Source organism: Asterias rubens, chromosome 18 (assembly GCF_902459465.1).
Source record: "Asterias rubens chromosome 18, eAstRub1.3, whole genome shotgun sequence".
Taxonomy (NCBI): Eukaryota; Metazoa; Echinodermata; class Asteroidea; order Forcipulatida; family Asteriidae; genus Asterias; species Asterias rubens.
Genome location: NC_047079.1, coordinates 2,058,630 through 2,077,688, shown reverse-complemented (window position 1 = coordinate 2,077,688; position 19,059 = coordinate 2,058,630). Strand labels below are relative to the sequence as shown.

At 39.4% G+C, this 19,059-nt stretch overlaps 1 protein-coding gene across 1 annotated transcript; it reads left to right on the top strand.

Moving 5' to 3' along the window:
- Positions 1 to 117: 117 nt before the first annotated feature.
- LOC117302568 (chymotrypsin A-like) lies at positions 118 to 18,231 on the top strand. The gene is made up of 9 exons (XM_033786545.1): positions 118 to 142; positions 1,291 to 1,453; positions 2,286 to 2,545; positions 3,082 to 3,218; positions 3,468 to 3,621; positions 15,178 to 15,340; positions 16,999 to 17,258; positions 17,512 to 17,657; positions 18,043 to 18,231. The coding sequence occupies exons 1-9, from the start codon at positions 118 to 120 to the stop codon at positions 18,229 to 18,231; spliced, it is 1,497 nt and encodes a 498-aa protein (XP_033642436.1).
- The last annotated feature ends 828 nt before the right edge of the window (positions 18,232 to 19,059 follow it).

Sequence of the window (19,059 nt, the reverse complement as noted above, 5' to 3'; positions counted from 1 at the left end):
TAATGCCTACGACAGACGTCATTAGGCGATGAACATCTAGTCTATATAAGCGAGCGACGGTTTGCAGCCTCTTCACTTGAGCCGAACTGAATGATCGACCACCTTGCAACCGCCATCATGAAGGGACTTCTTCTTGCGCTCGGTGAGTTCTTTCATTTTTGGGCCTAGCAATCTACATGAGCTTGATTATAATGCAGCTAGTGTTTTCAAATGATTTTATTAGATCATTCTGAAAACTGTAAGTGCGTGAAACGTTTCTCATTATTATTGTGTATAATGTAAGTTAAAGTTTATTTTTCCCGCGTGGACAATCACAGGTACATCTTTTCAGCGATATCTCAGGAGAAGCTAGCAAAAGCCAATGATCAGCCTGGTGTACGTTTATCATCTCTATATAAATCATCCATTTGAAAGTGTTAAATATTCTAAAAATGTTAAGACCTGGTGGTATATTTTCGCCAAACGAATCCACGCACTTTTCTGCAAGTAGCCCGTCACTTACGGGGATGTTATGGTGTCAAAGTTAACGAACAGTTAAGGTGTCAAAGTTAACGAACAGTTAGGTTGAAGTCATAGCTCTATTTCCTTGGCCTCTTTCTGCATTGATACCTCAGAATGGTACATTGTAACCAGTGCGATTAATCGAGGAAAAAAATTATCATTAATATGGATTACATTTTAAATTTAAATAAATATCTCACCAATTTTTCTTGCGTTCTTTTAGAGCTTTTGGTTCTCGAAGCACACGGGAAGTCGGAGACTGTGTTAAAAATTGAATCATATTATTGAAAATCGGTCAGGTTTTTCTATAGGAAGTGTTGCTCTGTAGACACAAGTAAGACCACTTTTGCGGTTTAGTCCCCGACTTAGGCTTTGCTTGGGCGTAGGCTTAATTAGTTGTTGAAAACAATAATACAGTATTGGTACTGAACAATCTGAGCCAACGGGCCCGTGGTTTCGAAACTACGGCTTTGGATTGGGTCCGGCTGTTAGGATCCGTCAATGACTTTGACAAAAGGGCATTGCACGAAACTGTCCATTTGTACTGATCAATCTGAGCCAACGGGCCCGTGGTTTCGAAGCGGCCACATGCCTTTTTGAAACTACGGCTTTGGATTGGGTCCGGCTGTTAGGATCCGTCAATGACTTCGACAAAAGGGCATTGCACGAAACTGTTCATTTGTTTATTAAATGTGTTGTATAACGGCTTTTCGACACTGTGGTATTTTCCCTGCAACACTTTTTTCTATGTTGGCATAACTATTTAATGTGTAATTTGTTTCTCTTTAGCTGTGCTGATCCCAAACTGTTTGGGTTCCCTCATTGTGGGTGGACATGAGTCTGTTCCACACAGCCGACCCTACACGGTAGCCATCATGTACCCGGAAAAAGATCAATTCTGTGGAGGTACTTTAATTCACCCCAACTGGGTAGTCTCCTCTGCTCAATGCTCGTAAGCATACTCACTGAGGTTTTGCATAGGGTTCTTGTGGGGGTCTTTAACACAACAAAATCCACCCAAAGTGTTTCTGTAACAAGAGTTGGGCTCCGGATTGGACCCCCCTAAGGAACGGGAATAATAAAACAGAAGTAGCGGGAGCCACGAATCCTTTCTGTAAGGTTTGGAGTGTGTGTGTGGATCGACCTCTTCACGACTATTGTTTTTGTTATTTTACAGTTATTGAAGTTTGTGACAGATACGAGCGCCTAAGATTTTTTCAACTTCAGAACGTATGTTTCTTAAGGCACTGTTATTTAAAGGCACTATTATTATTTAAAGGAACTGGTCGTTTTTTTGTTTTCATTTAAAAAATTGTTGTAATTATCAAATCTTACCTGTTAAAGAGCAATGGATAGCTGGTGATAGTCTAACAAATTGTGAAAAACGTCTCCCTTTGAAATAACGTAGTTTTTGAGGAAGAAGTAGTTTCTCAGCAAATGTGGATTGATTTCGAGGTCTCGAAAACAACTTCGTGTGGCAAGGGCTTTTTCTTTCATGATTATCTCGCATTTTCAACGACCAATTGAATTCAAACTTTGACAGGTTTGGTATTTTAAGCAGATGTTGAGTTAAACCAAGTGAGCTGGTCTTTGACATTCATCAAACGTGTCCAGTGTCTTTTATGCAAGGGCAAATCAAGTGTTTTTTGGGCAATCCATAAACTTTTCATAATGGGCAAATGTACCACCAAAATAAGTAGCCCAGATTTGACGTTGGTGCAATGTGTCAAAACATGTAAATTTCTCTGTTTGTGTTTATTATCACAACTATTATTTGCTCTTAGCATTGGAGATGGTGAAAGAGACTTCGTTGGTCTCGGGTATCATAGCCTTCAACAACACGACGGTCCGAACCAGCAGTTTATCCAAGGTACTTGGATGGTACACGAACAATTTGATTTTAGCTTACTCGATAACGACATCGCCTTGATTCATCTTGACACACCCGCCTCTTTGAACAGTGACGTGCAAGCTATCGGCATTGCTTCTAGCGAACCCAAGACGGGCTCAAAACTGCTGGTTAGCGGCTGGGGAAACCTTGATCGTAAGTTTATTTTTTTATTTATATTTGTGCCAAACAATAGCTACCCGGCCCAGGTTTTCTGTTTGCGGAGAACATTTTGTAGGCATTATTGCTCGCTGTGAATTGTATCTGGATTGTATGACCGGTTGTTTAACTGTACTGCCACTAGACGGCGGTTTGCCCAGGGTTTAGAGTCGTGCCCTTTCCCGTCTGCGTTCAAATGTTTCCTACTGGGAGGATGAGCTTAGATGTCATGTAATAGTATTGATGCGAATGTAGATTTTGTACCCAATGGATGCAAAATGCAAAATAAATGAGACTGGAATGCGTTACCACCAGAAATCATATCCGTCACCGAAAAATCAACCTCAGAAACAACTTCAAACTATACCGCCCTCAGAAATGGAAGAACGCCGATAACGTAGTCTACACATATGGTAATCGCGCATACCCCCAGAAGACAAAAACTGTTCTTAAAAGAGCGCCCGCACACGGTCAAAGATACGGCGGATTGATAACTAGGTTTTCTTCCTTTTTATTTTGTTTGAATATTGTAGCAAGCACCTGGATTCCTGCAAATGAACTGCACGAGGTTGTTCTTTACTCCAAAAGTCATCAGGAGTGTGAGGATGCTTATGGTGTCCTTCCTAATGGTATGTTCTGCGCTAGTGCTGCAGGAGGAGACGCTTGCCAGGTAAATCCACAAATAAAATATACCAGTCGAGGCCAATTGTTACAGCATATGTTGCTATTCAGCCGGGCACGTATTATGTCGATCACATTTTTGTTTTTGCTGATGACCTTTTTTTTATTTGTGTTATTTTTGTGTGCTTTATTGTTTGAGATTTATAGTCAGAAACACAGTGAGACTCTTAAAAGGGGAAGTAAAAGCCAGTCATGCACTATATTTAGCTTCATTAATTTGAATTTTATCTTTATAAAGGGTGACACTGGTGGACCAATCGTCAGTAACTTCGCCGCCGACTCCCATCAGGCAGGTGTTCTGCTTGACGGTATAGTAAGCTGGGGCAGGGGCTGCGCAGATGATAAGCATCCTGGAGTCTACACAAAGATATCCAACTATTGCACCTGGATAAGTAAGAAAACCAATGGCGAAGTCAAATGTGCGTAAAACGTAATTGATTGAGATGTCTAATAAAGAATAATTTAAACGAGGGATTGCAGGTTAACTTAAGTTGTACGCTTTAAAACCTCCCACACTCCATGTCCCACGAGGCTCGCAATTGTGCACGTTTGTCTCAAGTTGACACGGACAGAATAATAAAAATATTTGACTTTTAACTTGGATGCTAGGTCACTTTGATGAGTTTCTGGTTATTTTGAAACATTATTACTGTAAGTACTTTTACACGAACGTGTCAAACCCTATCGAAACAAGGTCATTACTGACATGATACGTTGTATTTGACAGTGTAGCTTGTTTTGTGTTGTTGTACAATAGACAACAGTTAACATGGATAAATGGAAATCAATTACAAAGATAGGGATGTTCTGCAACAAGAAAATTGAATATCTTATAAGAAACAACCAAGCAAATTAACAAAACAAATAACCAACAAAAACTACAACGATAACCGTGTTTGCTGCCACACGTAGCGTCCTGTAAGTGAATTATAGCCAACCAGAAGTCGAGTATAATTATTGTCCATTTTGTGCAATTCTTTAATTTTGCTGATATGCTTTGTTGACCAATAAACCAGTCAAAGTGTGCGTGGACTTTATTGTTGTGTTACGGCGTTTGGACTTTTATGCTTGATCGTTTTAGAAGTGTTTTGTATTGTGGTGTAAGTTAGACGGTTCTGTGTGACAGTGATTGATTAAGGACGAATTGTTGGTATCGTTGGGCAAAGCCTTGATAACTATTGATGGATGCCCCTTTAGCTATACAATGTGGGGACTTAACATCACAGTTTTTATTGGCCGAATTAACAAGTCCCTTCCATATTGCTGATGGTACTGTAAAATAACGCCAGACACCATCATCTTAAAGGGAGGTACATCTCAAACAGCTACCTGAGCGGAATGTTTTTAACGGATAATGGTATTTTAACATGTCTATAATGCACTTGTTCACCACTTTAATATAATTTGGATATGTGTACACTTCTGAATTTTTCGTAATTATCGATTACAAAATCTGGCCCCAACCTAAAGGTTTTGAAAAACTAAAAACACTTCTGCCGTTGACTGCGCGAGTCAGAGGACAATGCCGCTGACGTCATGTCTGGGAATTTGCTTTTTTATACATCCACGCTGCAACAAAGCGGCTTTACAAATTGGAGCTCCCAACTATGACGTTTTGAGAGTTAATACGTAACGGGGCTTTTCGCAAATCTCCCAAAAAAGCGCTGGATAAGGGCATAAGCGGCTTTACAAATTGGAGCTCCCAACTATGACGTTTTGAGAGTTAATACGTAACGGGGCTTTTCGCAAATCTCCCAAAAAAGCGCTGGATAAGGGCATTCGAAATCTATTTATGATCATATGACTCGATTTCCTTATTCATTGAAAACATTTTCAGTGAAATTCAGCAAAGTTCACGACTTGACATTTTCGTTCAGGCAGGTGTTTAAAACCCTGTCATGGTCCGCCCACTGCACATTGTTTTTGTCTGCTAACAGGTAAAGTGAAGTAAATATTGTGGTACAATCCCCTTAAAAGACAAAGCCGCCTGTTGCTCAAGCACAAAACAAACTTTTGAGCGTGCGGCAGTTTCTCACATGCAGAACTACCTGTCAACAAACAACCTAAATGCAACCTTAAAGAAATCGGCCTGAAGTTAGAAAAGCTTAAATAAGCGTCTATAATGCTGCTGCTGGATGCAGCAAAACAACTAAAGATGGGGTCAGTTTGCAAAGTGGTTCGGTCCGACGTCTTTTCCAGCGCTGTACAGCAACTACTTTGAGCCGTCTTGATTCGAGAGTCTGGAATACAACACACATTTTGACAAAAAGTTCCTTTCTGAAACATGACGCCATCCCAACAATTTTTCCAGCCAGTGAGGAGTCGAAGAAGGTACCTGAAAGACGTGACGAACCTAAAGGAGCATTTGCCAAACGTGAACAAATTCGGGCATTGTTTCAACTTTGAGGGCATGTTTTTAGCTTGCGCCAGGCGTCACTATCTTGTGTTGATGTGCATGCGATTCACCGTGATGGGTAATCCGAGTGGACCGTCCGCAGAGCAGCCATACAGTGCGTGCAGTCTGCTCCGTGACCGTAGTTGTACGTAGGCATCATACCGATCAGGTAACCAGACGTAGTGTACGGGACCAGACTACACATTTTCTCTTCAAATATCGCGCCTCGATTGACGTCACGAACAGCGCCCTTACGTGTCGGGCCTAATTTCAAATTTGTAAAAAAAAAAAAAAAAAAAACTATTTCTTTAGAACCTAAAGTTAACCGTTTGTTCATATTCCACTCATCAAAACACACATTCTAGTGACAACAGCTTTATTTTGACAAAATACCACTTCCAGGTGACTTTAAAGACAGTGCACACAATTGGTAATTGTCAAAGACGAGTCTTCTCACTTGGTGTATCTTAACAAATGCATAAAGTAACAAACCTGTGCAAATTTTAGCTCAATCGGTCATCAAAGTTGGGAGATAATAATGAAAGAAAAAACACCCTTATAACACGGAGTTGTGCGCTTTCAGATACTTGATTGCGAGACCTAAAATTCTAAATCTGAGGTCTCGAAACCAAATTCGTTGAAAATTACGTTACTACAAAGGGAGCAGTTTCTTATAATGTTTTATACTAGCAACCTCTTCAAATTACTTGTTACCAAGAAAGGTTTTGTGCTAACACTTATGTTGAGTAGTTACCAATATTGTCCACTACCTTTAAGATATTATCTTAAATGTTTTCTAACCGGTAACAAAAATCTAATAATGGTTGTAAGGTGCTAGAGTACCGTCAATACATTTCCTTAAAATGTAATCCGAAGGTTATTTAGGAAAAAAGTCGTTTAATTACTCACGAACCAATTAATTGTGTACCCACACACAATTATACAGGGTCGATTTAGCTACTTGACTAGGTCGCCTGTTTTTTTTTTTTTTTTTTTTTTTTTTCTCGGGGGGGGGGGTGGCGTTGGATCAGTTTTTAGTAAGTCATTTTGATAGTATAAGCGGTTATACCCGTACACTGATGTTTGTTAAGCACGGTAAGTTATAAACAGTATTTTGTTATCCCCGATGCATTTTTTTTAAATTGTCTTACTTTGTGCTGTTTTAAAAAAGTAGCAAATTTAGTTTGTTTGTGTGTTTGTTTTATTGTTTGCTTGTTTCTTTCTTGTTTCGATAAAGTGTGTTTTTTAGGGTTTGGATTTCTAAAAAGAATGGTTAAAAAAAAACACTCTTAGTGGCCTACATTTTCTACAAATAGAGACCAGGTATAAAACAAACACCCTTCTTTCAATAATGTGTACATTGTATCACGTACAGTATACAACAATTGAACAAAGAAACAATGGCACATGCGTTTGTTGTACATGTTCCCAGGTGATAACAAACTGTTCCCTTTGGTGAAAACAATTAGGAGAGGAATTGCCAAATGTGTTTCATCATTCGCAAGAAAAACTGCTGTAAAAAAAATAATAATAAGGATCAGGGCCCAACTTCCTAGCGCTGCTTAGCGGCCGTTTTTTGTTTGCTTACTGTGCAATTTCTATTTAATAGCGCTGTTAACCGTAAGCACACGAAAACGCATGCTAACCTTCCGGTGCTTACCGCACGAAAATAAATTACGGTACAATGCAAATCCACGGTAAACACGCAATATGGCCGCCCAATGTTTTTGCTAACCTGTGAAATATGTTACGGCTAAAGCAATTTTTTCTGCTACAGTAAGCACGCAAATTTGCTTACCGTTAAACAGCGCTATGAAATTGGGTCCTGGCCTTGATCGCCGGGGAGCGATTTTTTCCCCCAAACGACATTGCAATATTGTTTTCCCATGACGCTGTGATTGGCTCTTTCCGTCAGATTACGTCATAACGAAATTAGCCTGCTCTTTTACCAAATCACTGCGATGTCGTTTTGGAAAAAATAAAATAAAAAATAAATAGCCCCCGGGGGACTCTAGGGGCGCGTGCATCCTGGAAACAAAGTCACAACAAATAAAAGACGTTGAGATAGAGTTCACAGTCCCCCTTATTTTTACTCGGAAAAGGAGAAAAATAAACGGTGTAAACAAACAAAAACATTTAAAATGTCCAACGTTGCACCAGAACGACAGGCCACCAGAAGGCCGAGTGTTGGCTCAATCGTCTCGTTAAATGCGCATGCACCAATTGGCTATCGAATGATGTTTCCTATATAAACAGCAAATAATCGCATCATGTAAGACAAACGAAATCCCCATGTCATTACAACAACAACAAAATTATTTAAATGCGAAAAGAGGCAAAGTCCTATAAACTGGATTAAGCATAATGTGTAAAAACGCCCCAGCTGGAGTATTATAGATTGTACCAGACGTCATCGTTATGTCCCGGAGTGGGCCCAGACCGCAACCAGTAACGATTTGCGTTTCTCGTTCGTCTCCTCGATCGTTCGTCTCCTGGATTTCCCCTTCTGTTTCATCCTGGCTGAATGATATGGTTGTATTTGAGGGTGTTAAAGCCACAAAGGGCCTAATACCCCGTACCCAGGGAGATGCAGAAACAACCGAGAACGAAGCAAACGAAGGTTGATTTCACAATAATTATTTCGCAAATAAATCGGGTTGAACTGCGTTCACCTCGTGCGAAGCATTCGCTCAAAAACAACCATGTTGCGACAACATTTGCTTCGCATTTGCAAGAGTTTGAACCGGGCTTTGTTAGCTTTTCAATTACTGAAGGACATGTTTAAAGGAACACGTTGCCTTGGATCGGTCGAGTTGGTCTTTGAAAATCGTTCTGTAACCGTTTGTTATAAAATGTATATGGTTAGAAAGATATTGTAAACGTAGAATACAATGATCTACACAAATTTGCCTCGAATTTGCGTGGTTTTCTTTTTACCCTGTCGACTAACACTGTCGGCCATTTATGGGAGTCAAAAATTTGACTCCCATAAATGGCCGACCGTCGCGAACTATCACTATCACATAGTTCGCGACGTAAAAGGGAAACCGTGCAGTTGCGAGTGATACTTGTGTGGATCATTATATTCTACTTTTAAAACATCTTTCTAACCATATGCATTTCATAACAAACGGTTTCAAACGCTTTTAATAGACCAACTCGTCCGATCCAAGGCAACGTGTTCCTTTAAGTATCATCTGAAAACAAACTCGTGCAAACAGAACGATGGGAAAAGGGCAGGTTAGAAAAAGGAGTGATACTATGGAGACATTTGTAGCCAATGGTGATGGACTAAAGGCCTGGTCACACAGGCCCCAATAACGAGAAGGAAAACGATTAGGATAAAAAATGCACGCCCTCGATTGGTTGAATGAGCGTGGGCGTATTCTGCGTGGAGCAATTCAACCAATCGCGAGCGTGCATTTTTATCGTTCTCGTTTTCGTTCTCGTTATTGGGGCATGTGTGACCGGCCTTAAGAGAGCCTTTTTTTATCGAACTGATTTCTTTCCTGCATATTAGCATTGTCACTGTGCTTTTCAATGGGATTTTTTTTTTTTTAATCGATTCAAGAATGGGAATCCCAGACAATGCTTACCACTAAGTGGGCCCCTCAGTCAAAGGTGGATAACATAATCTACACTGTATTTAGTTTCTGAGGTCCTAATTCGACATCATACTGCCTTTGAACTATGATTAAGTTTGATTGATAGAGACAACGAGCGAGATAACAATATCCAACATGACCAGACAAGTATGGGATATTGTCCATGAGGAAATTCGTCCATGAATATTGTAGAGGGCATGGAATAATAATATCCATGATTTGTAGAGGGCCGTGTGAGATACCTTTATCCAAGTTGGTCGGCCAAGTATGGGATAATAATATCTACGATTTGTAGAGGGCCAATAGCAACATATTACTCCACTTATTCAAATGTGCTGAGATTTGATCAGTATTTCCGGAAATTTTGCTAAAAAAATACGTTTCAGCGAAATCTTCAATTTCATGGAAAAAATGTAGTTAGTCACTTTGGAAATACTGGCTGTTAAAGGTGCTTTTTTTATGTCGACCTGGGTTTTAGTGGTGATGAATAGTCCATTGATTAAACGTAACTTGTGACATCAGAGAAAGCTTTAAATACGTGTACTTTGATGATCTTCCAACACCGTGTTTCAAATCGCCGCTGCCCCCACTCCGAGAATCATCCCAGCGCATCATCGCTACATAACAAAGCCTATGGCTGGTTACCCCCAGAGGGGTCCCAGGGTCCCGGTAATCCCTTCACGCTAGCCCGCTCTGTGGGTGCCGCGCCTTTGTTAACAAGGCAGCCCAAAGTTATAATGTGTCAGCGGTAAAGTTAAAAACTAAGACAATATAGGGGGGCCTATATAATTTGAGGCATTCAGATTGTCTAAGTGATTTTATGAATTGTTCAAAACCCCATAGCTGCGGTCTGGGTCATGGGATTTTTCCCTAAAAATAAAGGTGTCCTTAAAGAGAAATTTAAATCGTCCAGCGTATCGTCTTTGCACACATCGCTCAGATTAGTTCAGTAAATTTACCAAAATATGCCTGTAAACATCTTGCTGCCAGTGTTGGTAGAGACGAGTGCTGAATTGAATAGTCGGTCAGCAGTAACATTCTCCAGAAATTCATTTCATTTTTATAGATTTTCAAACAATAAAAAGGTCGTCAGATAATGTTAATCTTATCCATTGATTATTAGCACATGGTATAATTCGCAGGAACGACATGGTACGATCATGATTGTTTGTAGTCTTGATCGAAGTCGTTGCTGTTTGTTTTAGCCTCACGCGACCTTCAGGATCGAGCAAAAAGACATAATAGCCAGGGGATTTTGTCTATCGGCATGCATGTTCCCCATTTAGTGAATTGAAGTTGGCTATCATTCATTCAAACGAAGGCGCTGGTATTCAGGTCCTTCATTTTTTTTTACAGAAACTAACGGGCACCGTTCTTACATGCCCAGTGATTTCATTCGATACAAAATTTTCATTGGATAAACCACATTTTACGTTTTCCATATTTGAGTTATGGTCGGGCCGATGGGTAATATAATTTTTCACTTTCGGCCGTCTACGTGCATTGTGCGCATAATTTTTGAATCACTTTTATGACACTCGATACTATTGGTAATATTGTCAAATACCAGTCTTCACAGTTGGTGTATTTCAACGAATGCATGATATAACAAACCTGTGAAACCTTGTGCTCAATCAGTCGTCGGAGTTGCGAGATATTGATGGAAAAAAAAACCTTGTCACACGTAGTTGTGTGTTTTTAGACGAGTGATTTCCTCAAATTCTAAACTTGAGGTCTCGAAATCAAATTCGCTGAAAATTACTTCTGTCTCGAAAACTACATTACTTCAGATGGAGCCGTTTCTCACAATCATCTATACTATCATTCTCTCCCCATTACAATAAAGGTTTTCTGCTAATAAATGTTTTGAGTAATTACCAACAGTGTCCACTGCCTTAAACATGTGTACATGTAAAGCGAAGGCACACCTTCCAACATCAGGACAGGGTGGTACATGGCGATGTCTTTGAACCTCGAGGTATGACGTCAGATGTTAAGGCTAGGGCACTAACGGACAAAATGTTATCAAATGTGATAGACAATATCTCTGGGGGACAAAATCTACTTTAACACATTTTAGAGACTTAAACTTCACTTTTCAACACAACTCACCGATGTACTTTAGAAGTGAAACAAGGTCAATTAACCCCTTTAATTTGAAGCTCGCAGCGAGCTCTTGAAAAAAAAAAAAAAAAAAAAAAAAAAACACGGTTCGGTTGAAGTAAACCAATTTGCTTTCCAACGAAGTTTTTTTTCTTCAAAAGGGACAAATTTCATTGATTCAATATATTGTTTTCCTTCAAACATCTATAGTATCGCTTAGGGGGAAAATGTATTATTTGCACCTGTTCTTGGTTAAAACTAACATGTTGTCAAAACACACCGATAACAGACTTCTATTGTTTTCATAATCTATCAAAACACATGACTAAAACCACCATCAAACATTAGTAGCAATGATTTGTGTGTACCAACAAACATGCATTTTGAAAACTGCGAATCTTAAAGGACGAATTTAGACAGATTGGTGTGCTTCCAGCAACAGCCAGCTTTTAGTAGGATTTGAAACTTTGAATGGTGGAAATACAATTATCTAGTTGGTGTATGTTGCTATAGACATTCTGCGACAACATTAAAAAACTATTTACCACCTTAACCTGTAGTAAAGTTTAGTCAACGTTAAGTATAACATTCGAAACAACGAAAGTCCAATTTTGGTCGTTAATCTATCCAGAATGTGTGCACTGACCTCACAATATTACTTCACCCAATTCGGTACAATAGTGAAAATTTCCTAAATAAACTCTTGGTGGCGCTCTTTTTTGTAGAGTCCACAAATTAATCATTTGTATATCGAATAATATTTATGAACAAACTAACAGCGGACGAGTTGCCGATAACAAAATGGAAAAAATACAAACATAATATTCATACAGCTCCTGTGTATGTAACGATTTACAATGAAACTTAAACTCTTTGAAAAGAAAATTTAAACAAACATAACACAAATTGAATAAGTAACTATGTGGACGAAAAAACCCAGATAAGCATGCACAAATAATACTGTAAACGTAGGAAGTTTGTTAACAAATAGTGTAAATAAGAAAGGTCCTATGATTAAACCATGTGGAATACTAGATGGCACATTTCTTCTTCTCCGGTACATCAACAATTCTGTGTTCTGCCAGTTAGATACGTTTATACATTAGGATGAATATTGTAATAATTCTGTTTGACTCGATCAGAAGCTTTAGAAAAATCAGTGTTACAACATCCAATTGATCTCTCTGATCAACAGCACGGTAGGCCAAGTAAAACTGAAGCAAGTTTTGTGGAACAATCCCTACATGTGACAAAGCCGTCTATTGCTCATAAATGGCTCACGTATAATTTTTTTTTTTTTTTTTTTTTTTAATAATCTTGGCTACCTGAAGAATTCAAGAAGTCGGCCGTTGGTTCAAAAGCTGGTTAATGTTCCAAACCGGTAATAAAATAACATACATGTAAAGTGCTTAGAGTACCGCCAAAACATCTCCTCATCCGAAAAGTCGTGTAGTACTCAAGAATAATGCGCAGCTCTACCAACCAATGTGAACTAAAGTACCCCCACAGCATGACGTTTGGTCGGGTTGGATACTTAGTTAGGTTGCCTGTTTGGGTTGAATCGTGTCCAACCGCGATGAGTGGGCCCTTAACAACTTGAGGTCGTCACATCTGAAAAAAAATGACAAACTAAATAGCTACCTTGGTATAACGAACAGTATTGCCGGAAAAACGGCCTGGATTGGCAAACCACAACCTGTAGGTTGGGCTGCATGAGCAGCTCGTTATAACCATTTGAAGTCACCTGGAAATAGAACTTGTTTTCTTTCAAACATAAGAGTATATGCTTACGAACAATAAAACAATTTTTTGTGTAATTGTTTGTCACGATTTATATGTTTAAAAAATATATAAAGTTGTTTGGGGGGCTGACTCCGCCTACCCCTTTTGTGACGTCAATCGAGGCAGACTTTGCCTGCAATGCGTATAGTAAACACACGTGCAAAGTACATGTACGTCCGTGAGTTGGTACATTTCAAAAAGTGTTTTTCTGCATTCAGCAGCAATACACCTGGTCGGCATTGCCAGAAAAAAACAAAAACAAATTCTTTTTGAAACGTACAAACTCACGACTTGGTCCGTACATGTACTTTGCAATTGTGTTTACTCTACGCATTACATGCAAAGTCTGCTTCGATTGACGTCACGAAAAGCGCCCTCTCGGGTCGGGGTGTACTCTTAAATTTGTAAATAACATAAGAACTGATTTTTAAAATCCTTAGTTAACTGTTTATTAACATTCCATTCATCAAAACACATTTATTGGTGACAAAAGCTTTTTTTTGAAAAAATACCACTTCCAGGTGACTTTAAATAAACTGATATGTATACTTAACATTATTTTTATATTATAAATTACTCTTTGATTTTTTTTTTCGTGGGGGGTATGGGTCACACCAGAGTTTACATGAAATTCATGAACACTTATTTGAGGAAGGACAATTATTTTTAGTTAAGCCAGTTTGATAATATAAACGGTTCTACCCGCACATCACAGATGTCTGTTAAGCACTAATTCAGAGCGCATTACCAAAGCTTTGGAACTCCCTCCTGGACACTGTAAAACTCTCCAAATCACTCAACACATTAAAGAACAGTTTAAAAACTCATTTTCATAGAGAAGCTTTTTGTTAAGTTTATTTTCTTATTGTGTTGTTTGCTACTTTCATTGCTTGTTGTTCCTTTGTAGAGTAGCGCCATGAGCGCCGCTTGCGACGGATACCGGCGCTTTATTAAGTGTCCATTGTTATCCACGATGCCCTTTTTTTTGTTATATCTTATTTATGAGGTTTTTAAAAAGTACTAACACTATTCCGTTTGTTTAAGTGTGGGTTTATTTCATTGTTTGCTTGTTTCTGTCTTTGCTTCTTTGCGTTGAAGTGTTGTTTTAAGGGTTGGGATTTTTCTTAAGAGAAACATTTCTTATTTGCCTATATTTTATACAAAGAGACACACATATAAAACACCCCCTTCTTTCAGTAACAGTTGTGCATTGCATCCATTACAACATGTGAACAACGAAACGATGACAGATGCGTTTGTTGTCCATGTTCCCAGGTGATAACAATTTTTACCGTTGTTGGAAACAAGATACGGTGCTGGTAATGTTTTCGTTCGTCTCCTGGAATTCCCCTTCTGTTTCACCCTGGATGATTATATTACTGTATTTGAGGGCGTTGGGAGACACAAAGGGCCAAATATCCCGAACCCAGGGAGATGTAGAAACAACCGAGAACGAAACGAACCTCAACCACAAATGACACCCTGAACATGTGTACCCAGGGATCGAGTTCAACAACAGTGCATGCTGCACTTTGTGTTACTCTTAGAAAAAAAGATTAAGAAGACAAATTCAGCAAACATTCAGAACTTTGGCTGTGAAAGTGTCACATGTTGGATAACGTTTAAAAAGGACGATAAGGAGGTTAATTGTGTGAGATGAAATTGAAATCATCACAATCGTACGTGATACATCTTGTCTATATAAGTGAGCTGAAGGTTAGCAGTCTATTCACTTTCAGTCGAACTGAATGATCGACCACCTTGCAAGAGTAACCATGGAGGGACTTCTTCTTGCGCTCGGTGAGTTTATTTCCTTTTTGGGCCTAGCAATATACGTGAGCTTGACTGCCATAAAAGCAGACAGTGTGTTTCAATGATATTGACATCTAGGGAGGGTCTAACTTTGAAATGTACATGTTCCCAAAATAATGACAAAACTTAACTGGTATTAAGCAATGCAGCTTTTTCTAACTTTCAGAAATGAGTTCCTTTTAAACAAAGTGATTTTGTACACAAATATATATTTTTTTTTAATGTTTTTTCTTTCTTCTTTTCTTTGTTAGCTGTGCTGATCCCAAGCTGTTTGTGTTCACTCATCATTGGTGGACATGAGTCTGTCCCGCACAGCCGACCCTACACGGCTGCCGTAATGTTCCCCAATAAAGATAACTTATGTGGGGGTACTTTGGTTCACCCAAGCTGGGTTGTCACCTCTGCCCAATGCTCGTAAGTACTCACCGACTAAAATTACTTTAACTGCGTAAAATATCACCTCTTGAAACAAATCCATACGTCAAAAATTCAAACTTGGTAGTCATTTTATTCTCTTTATGCAAGGAGGCAGCAAGACCGAAAATCAGTATTTTTTCCAGTTCTGTCCTTTGTTTCACCCGTATTTACAGAAGTATTGGTTACCCCAACCCTCTAAGAAAAACAGGTTTCTCAAAAGTCCCAAGTTGCCCGGCGTTACTTCGTATCTCGTCTTGCATTCAAGTGCCTATAACCAACGCCCTTTCCTCGTCTTAATGGTACTCTCACACTGTGGAGATTATGCTAGCGAATGTGCTAACAACAGAAAGTATTTGTCGTTCGCTCAAACTTCGCAACATTCGCCTCCTTATACGAGGATCGGTCAACATAGAAACCGCTTTCTAAATGCCAACTAATGTTGCGGAGACGGTCATTCGCCGTCGATTTCCGTAAGCATTGGTTATGTTGGTACAATTTGCGTAAGCGTTGGCAGACGTTGGTAATCATTCGTGAACAATTCATTAGGTATTGGTAAGAAGAGGGTTGACCGAGAACGATCGAGGGGTGAGAACCGAGATTATTCACTTTCCAAACGCCATTTTGGACGAATTCAACGCGAAATTCAAATTTTCATCTTCGCAAGAACATTTTTTGCCACTCTATGAGAGCAGCAGCAAAACGAAACGCCTCCTAAATTTCAGCGAATGTTGTGAAGACGGTAATTCGCAATCGGTTTTCGTAAGCATTGGTATGCCATTGGTACTGTTGGTAAAGCGTGCGTATTGTGCGTAGTATATTGGTTAGAAGGGGGTTGATGGACGACCGAGAACATTTTAACTATCCAACCGCAACTATTAGGTGATATCAATCGGAACCTCAAATCTATTCATATTCGCCCAAGTGTGAGAGTTGCATCAGTACCGCGAAAGAGGAATTTAAAAGAAACAAAAACCATCTTTTGTTTCCTGTAAACAACACAATGGGTAGCCGTAGGGCTCCCTCAATGGGGCTCACGGCCCAGCCAATAAGAACTGTAAATTTCATTGCTTTCAATCCAAAGTTCCTGGGAAAATTTGTAAATCACCAATTAATATGACATTGTGACAAGGGGCGTTGCAAGTGTAAACGTGTACGTATTTCAGGCGACGCATAAACACTTCGTGCAAGGTACCACCAAATAGTTCTGCATGTGTGCAGTTGTGGACACTATTGGTAATTGTCAAAGACCAGTCTTCTCACTTGTTGTATCTCAACATATGCATAACATAACAAACCTGTGAAAAATTGAGCTCAATCGGTCGTTGAAGTTGCGAGATAAAACTGAAAGAAAAATTATCCTTGTCACACGAAGTTATGTGCGTTTAGATGCTTGATTTCGAGACCTCAATCTCTAAATCTGAGGACTCGAAATCAAATTCGTGGAAAATTACTTTTTTTCTCGAAAACTACTCCACTTCAGAGGGAGCCGTTTCTCACAATGTTTTATACTACCAACCTCTCCCCATTACTCGTTTATCAAGTAAAGTTTTATGCTAATAAACATTTTGAGTAATTACCAATAGTGTCCACTACCTTCAAGTGTCAAAACCGGTTGTTGATGTTGTTAAAAAAAAATTAAAAATTGTTTGTTCTAGCCTTGGACATGGTACCAAAGACTACGTTGGCCTCGGGTATCATAACATTCTGCAACACGATAGTCCAAAGCTTCAGTTCATCCAAGGTACTTGGATTGTACACGACAATTTTGATAAAAGTACCATGGAAAGTGACATCGCCTTGATTCATCTGGACACACCCGCCTCTATGAGCAGTGACGTTCAGGCCATCAACATCGCTTCAAGTGAGCCAAAGACGGGTCTGAAACTGCTTTCTACCGGATGGGGAAGCCTTCACCGTAAGTTTATTTGCCTCTGCAGAATCTATCAATAAAATCGTTGGGGAATTATGCCACAATGACCCCTTTTCGGACGCAATACCGCAACAAACCTACCATACTAATCCGTTTCGCATTTATATGAACAAATACATGGTGTCTGATGCGCGGCTAATAGCACTAGAAATGTGCACCAGATAAGCACGCAGCTTTGAATAACTTTAAAATTGATAAAACCAAATATTTCTGTTTACTTTTTCTATGTATATTGTAGCTGTCTATTGGGAGCGTCCAGAAGAGCTATATGAGGTGGTTGTATTTGCAAACAGTCCAGAGGATTGCAAAAAAGCCTACGGTAGCTCTGTCAATGATAACATGTTCTGCGCAGGTGTCCAAGGAGGGGGTAAAGACTCATGCCGGGTAGGTTATTACTGTTCAGCGTACCAGTCGAGTCAAATTGATGCAGCATGTATTATTATGCTAATAAACTGGCCACGAACTACAACAATGTTTACCATATAAGATGTTGAACCCAAGTTGACTAACAAGGTTACCGCTAACATTGGGCTGGATAGCTTAATTGGCAGAGCTCTCGGTCAAATTGTTATTTAAAACCATTGTTTTACTTTGCTCAATACCTCTTTTCTCGCCCGAGTTATATTTTGTGTGAACGTAATTCAGTTTCTTTTACTTCAATGCGTTTGTCATAAACGCATTAAGACAATATTATTTAACAGAAGAAAACGCCAGCCAGGCAGTAAAATCAGCTACTGTTCATAAATTTTGGCTTTATATCTTTGAACAGGGTGACACTGGTGGTCCAATCGTCAGTAACTTTGCCCCAGACTCCCACCAGGATGGTGTGTTGCTTGAAGGTATTATTAGCTGGGGCATCGGTTGCGCACAAGACACTCATCCTGGAGTCTACACAAAGATATCCAACTATTGTGATTGGATAGACCAGAAAACCAGTGGCGAAGTCAAATGTGTGTAAAAAGTTTATACTGCTGTTTAAATAAAGCCTCACGATTAACGACTGAATAATGCTGGTGACTAAAATTGTAAGCTCTTAAATCTCCTAGACTAGAATTTACCCCAATCCAGCGGCAAAAAAAAGACCCTTTATGCCTTTTCTGGCTCAGGTTGACGCAGAACACAGGTATACAATGTAACTGTGCAACTCAGACTCTACGTAAGTTTTACCCATTTCTAGATTATATTGACATAAACTCCTGGTCAACCATAGACTTGATGACAAGTCGTTAGGCGCTGTCTAACTGTCTGCCGTTCATGCAACAGTCACAGTGCGATTATACACATGCAACGGTCGTAGGTAGTATGTGGCAGCTACTGACTCACACACACATACATACTGGTATCGAGGATGAATGTACCGTCCCCGCAGCTACATCGCGCTGTAACCACACCGCGCTCAACAATTACCGTCTTGACTTCAAGACTAGGGCAACCAAGAAATGGGTCAATCCTGACACGGGGAGTTTTTATTTTAAAATGGAGCTGATGGTACCGTGTTTCAGTATACTATAACATACAGTAATACCAGTGAAGCACAGAAGCCGTTTAGATTGACGGCAGACGTCTGGAGACATCTTTTTAAAAACGATTGTGCAGTTTTCAAACAAAGACACGAATATTACAGTATCATATTTCTTTAGTTTATCAAAACAAAACACAAAATAGGTTATGTAAAACAAACAAAGTGTAAGTTTCAGATTCTGAACAATGTGTTGCAAAGAATGCGCAAAGATCAAAGATTGATGGATTTTATACAACCTGAAAAGAAATACAAAAGAAAAGCTGT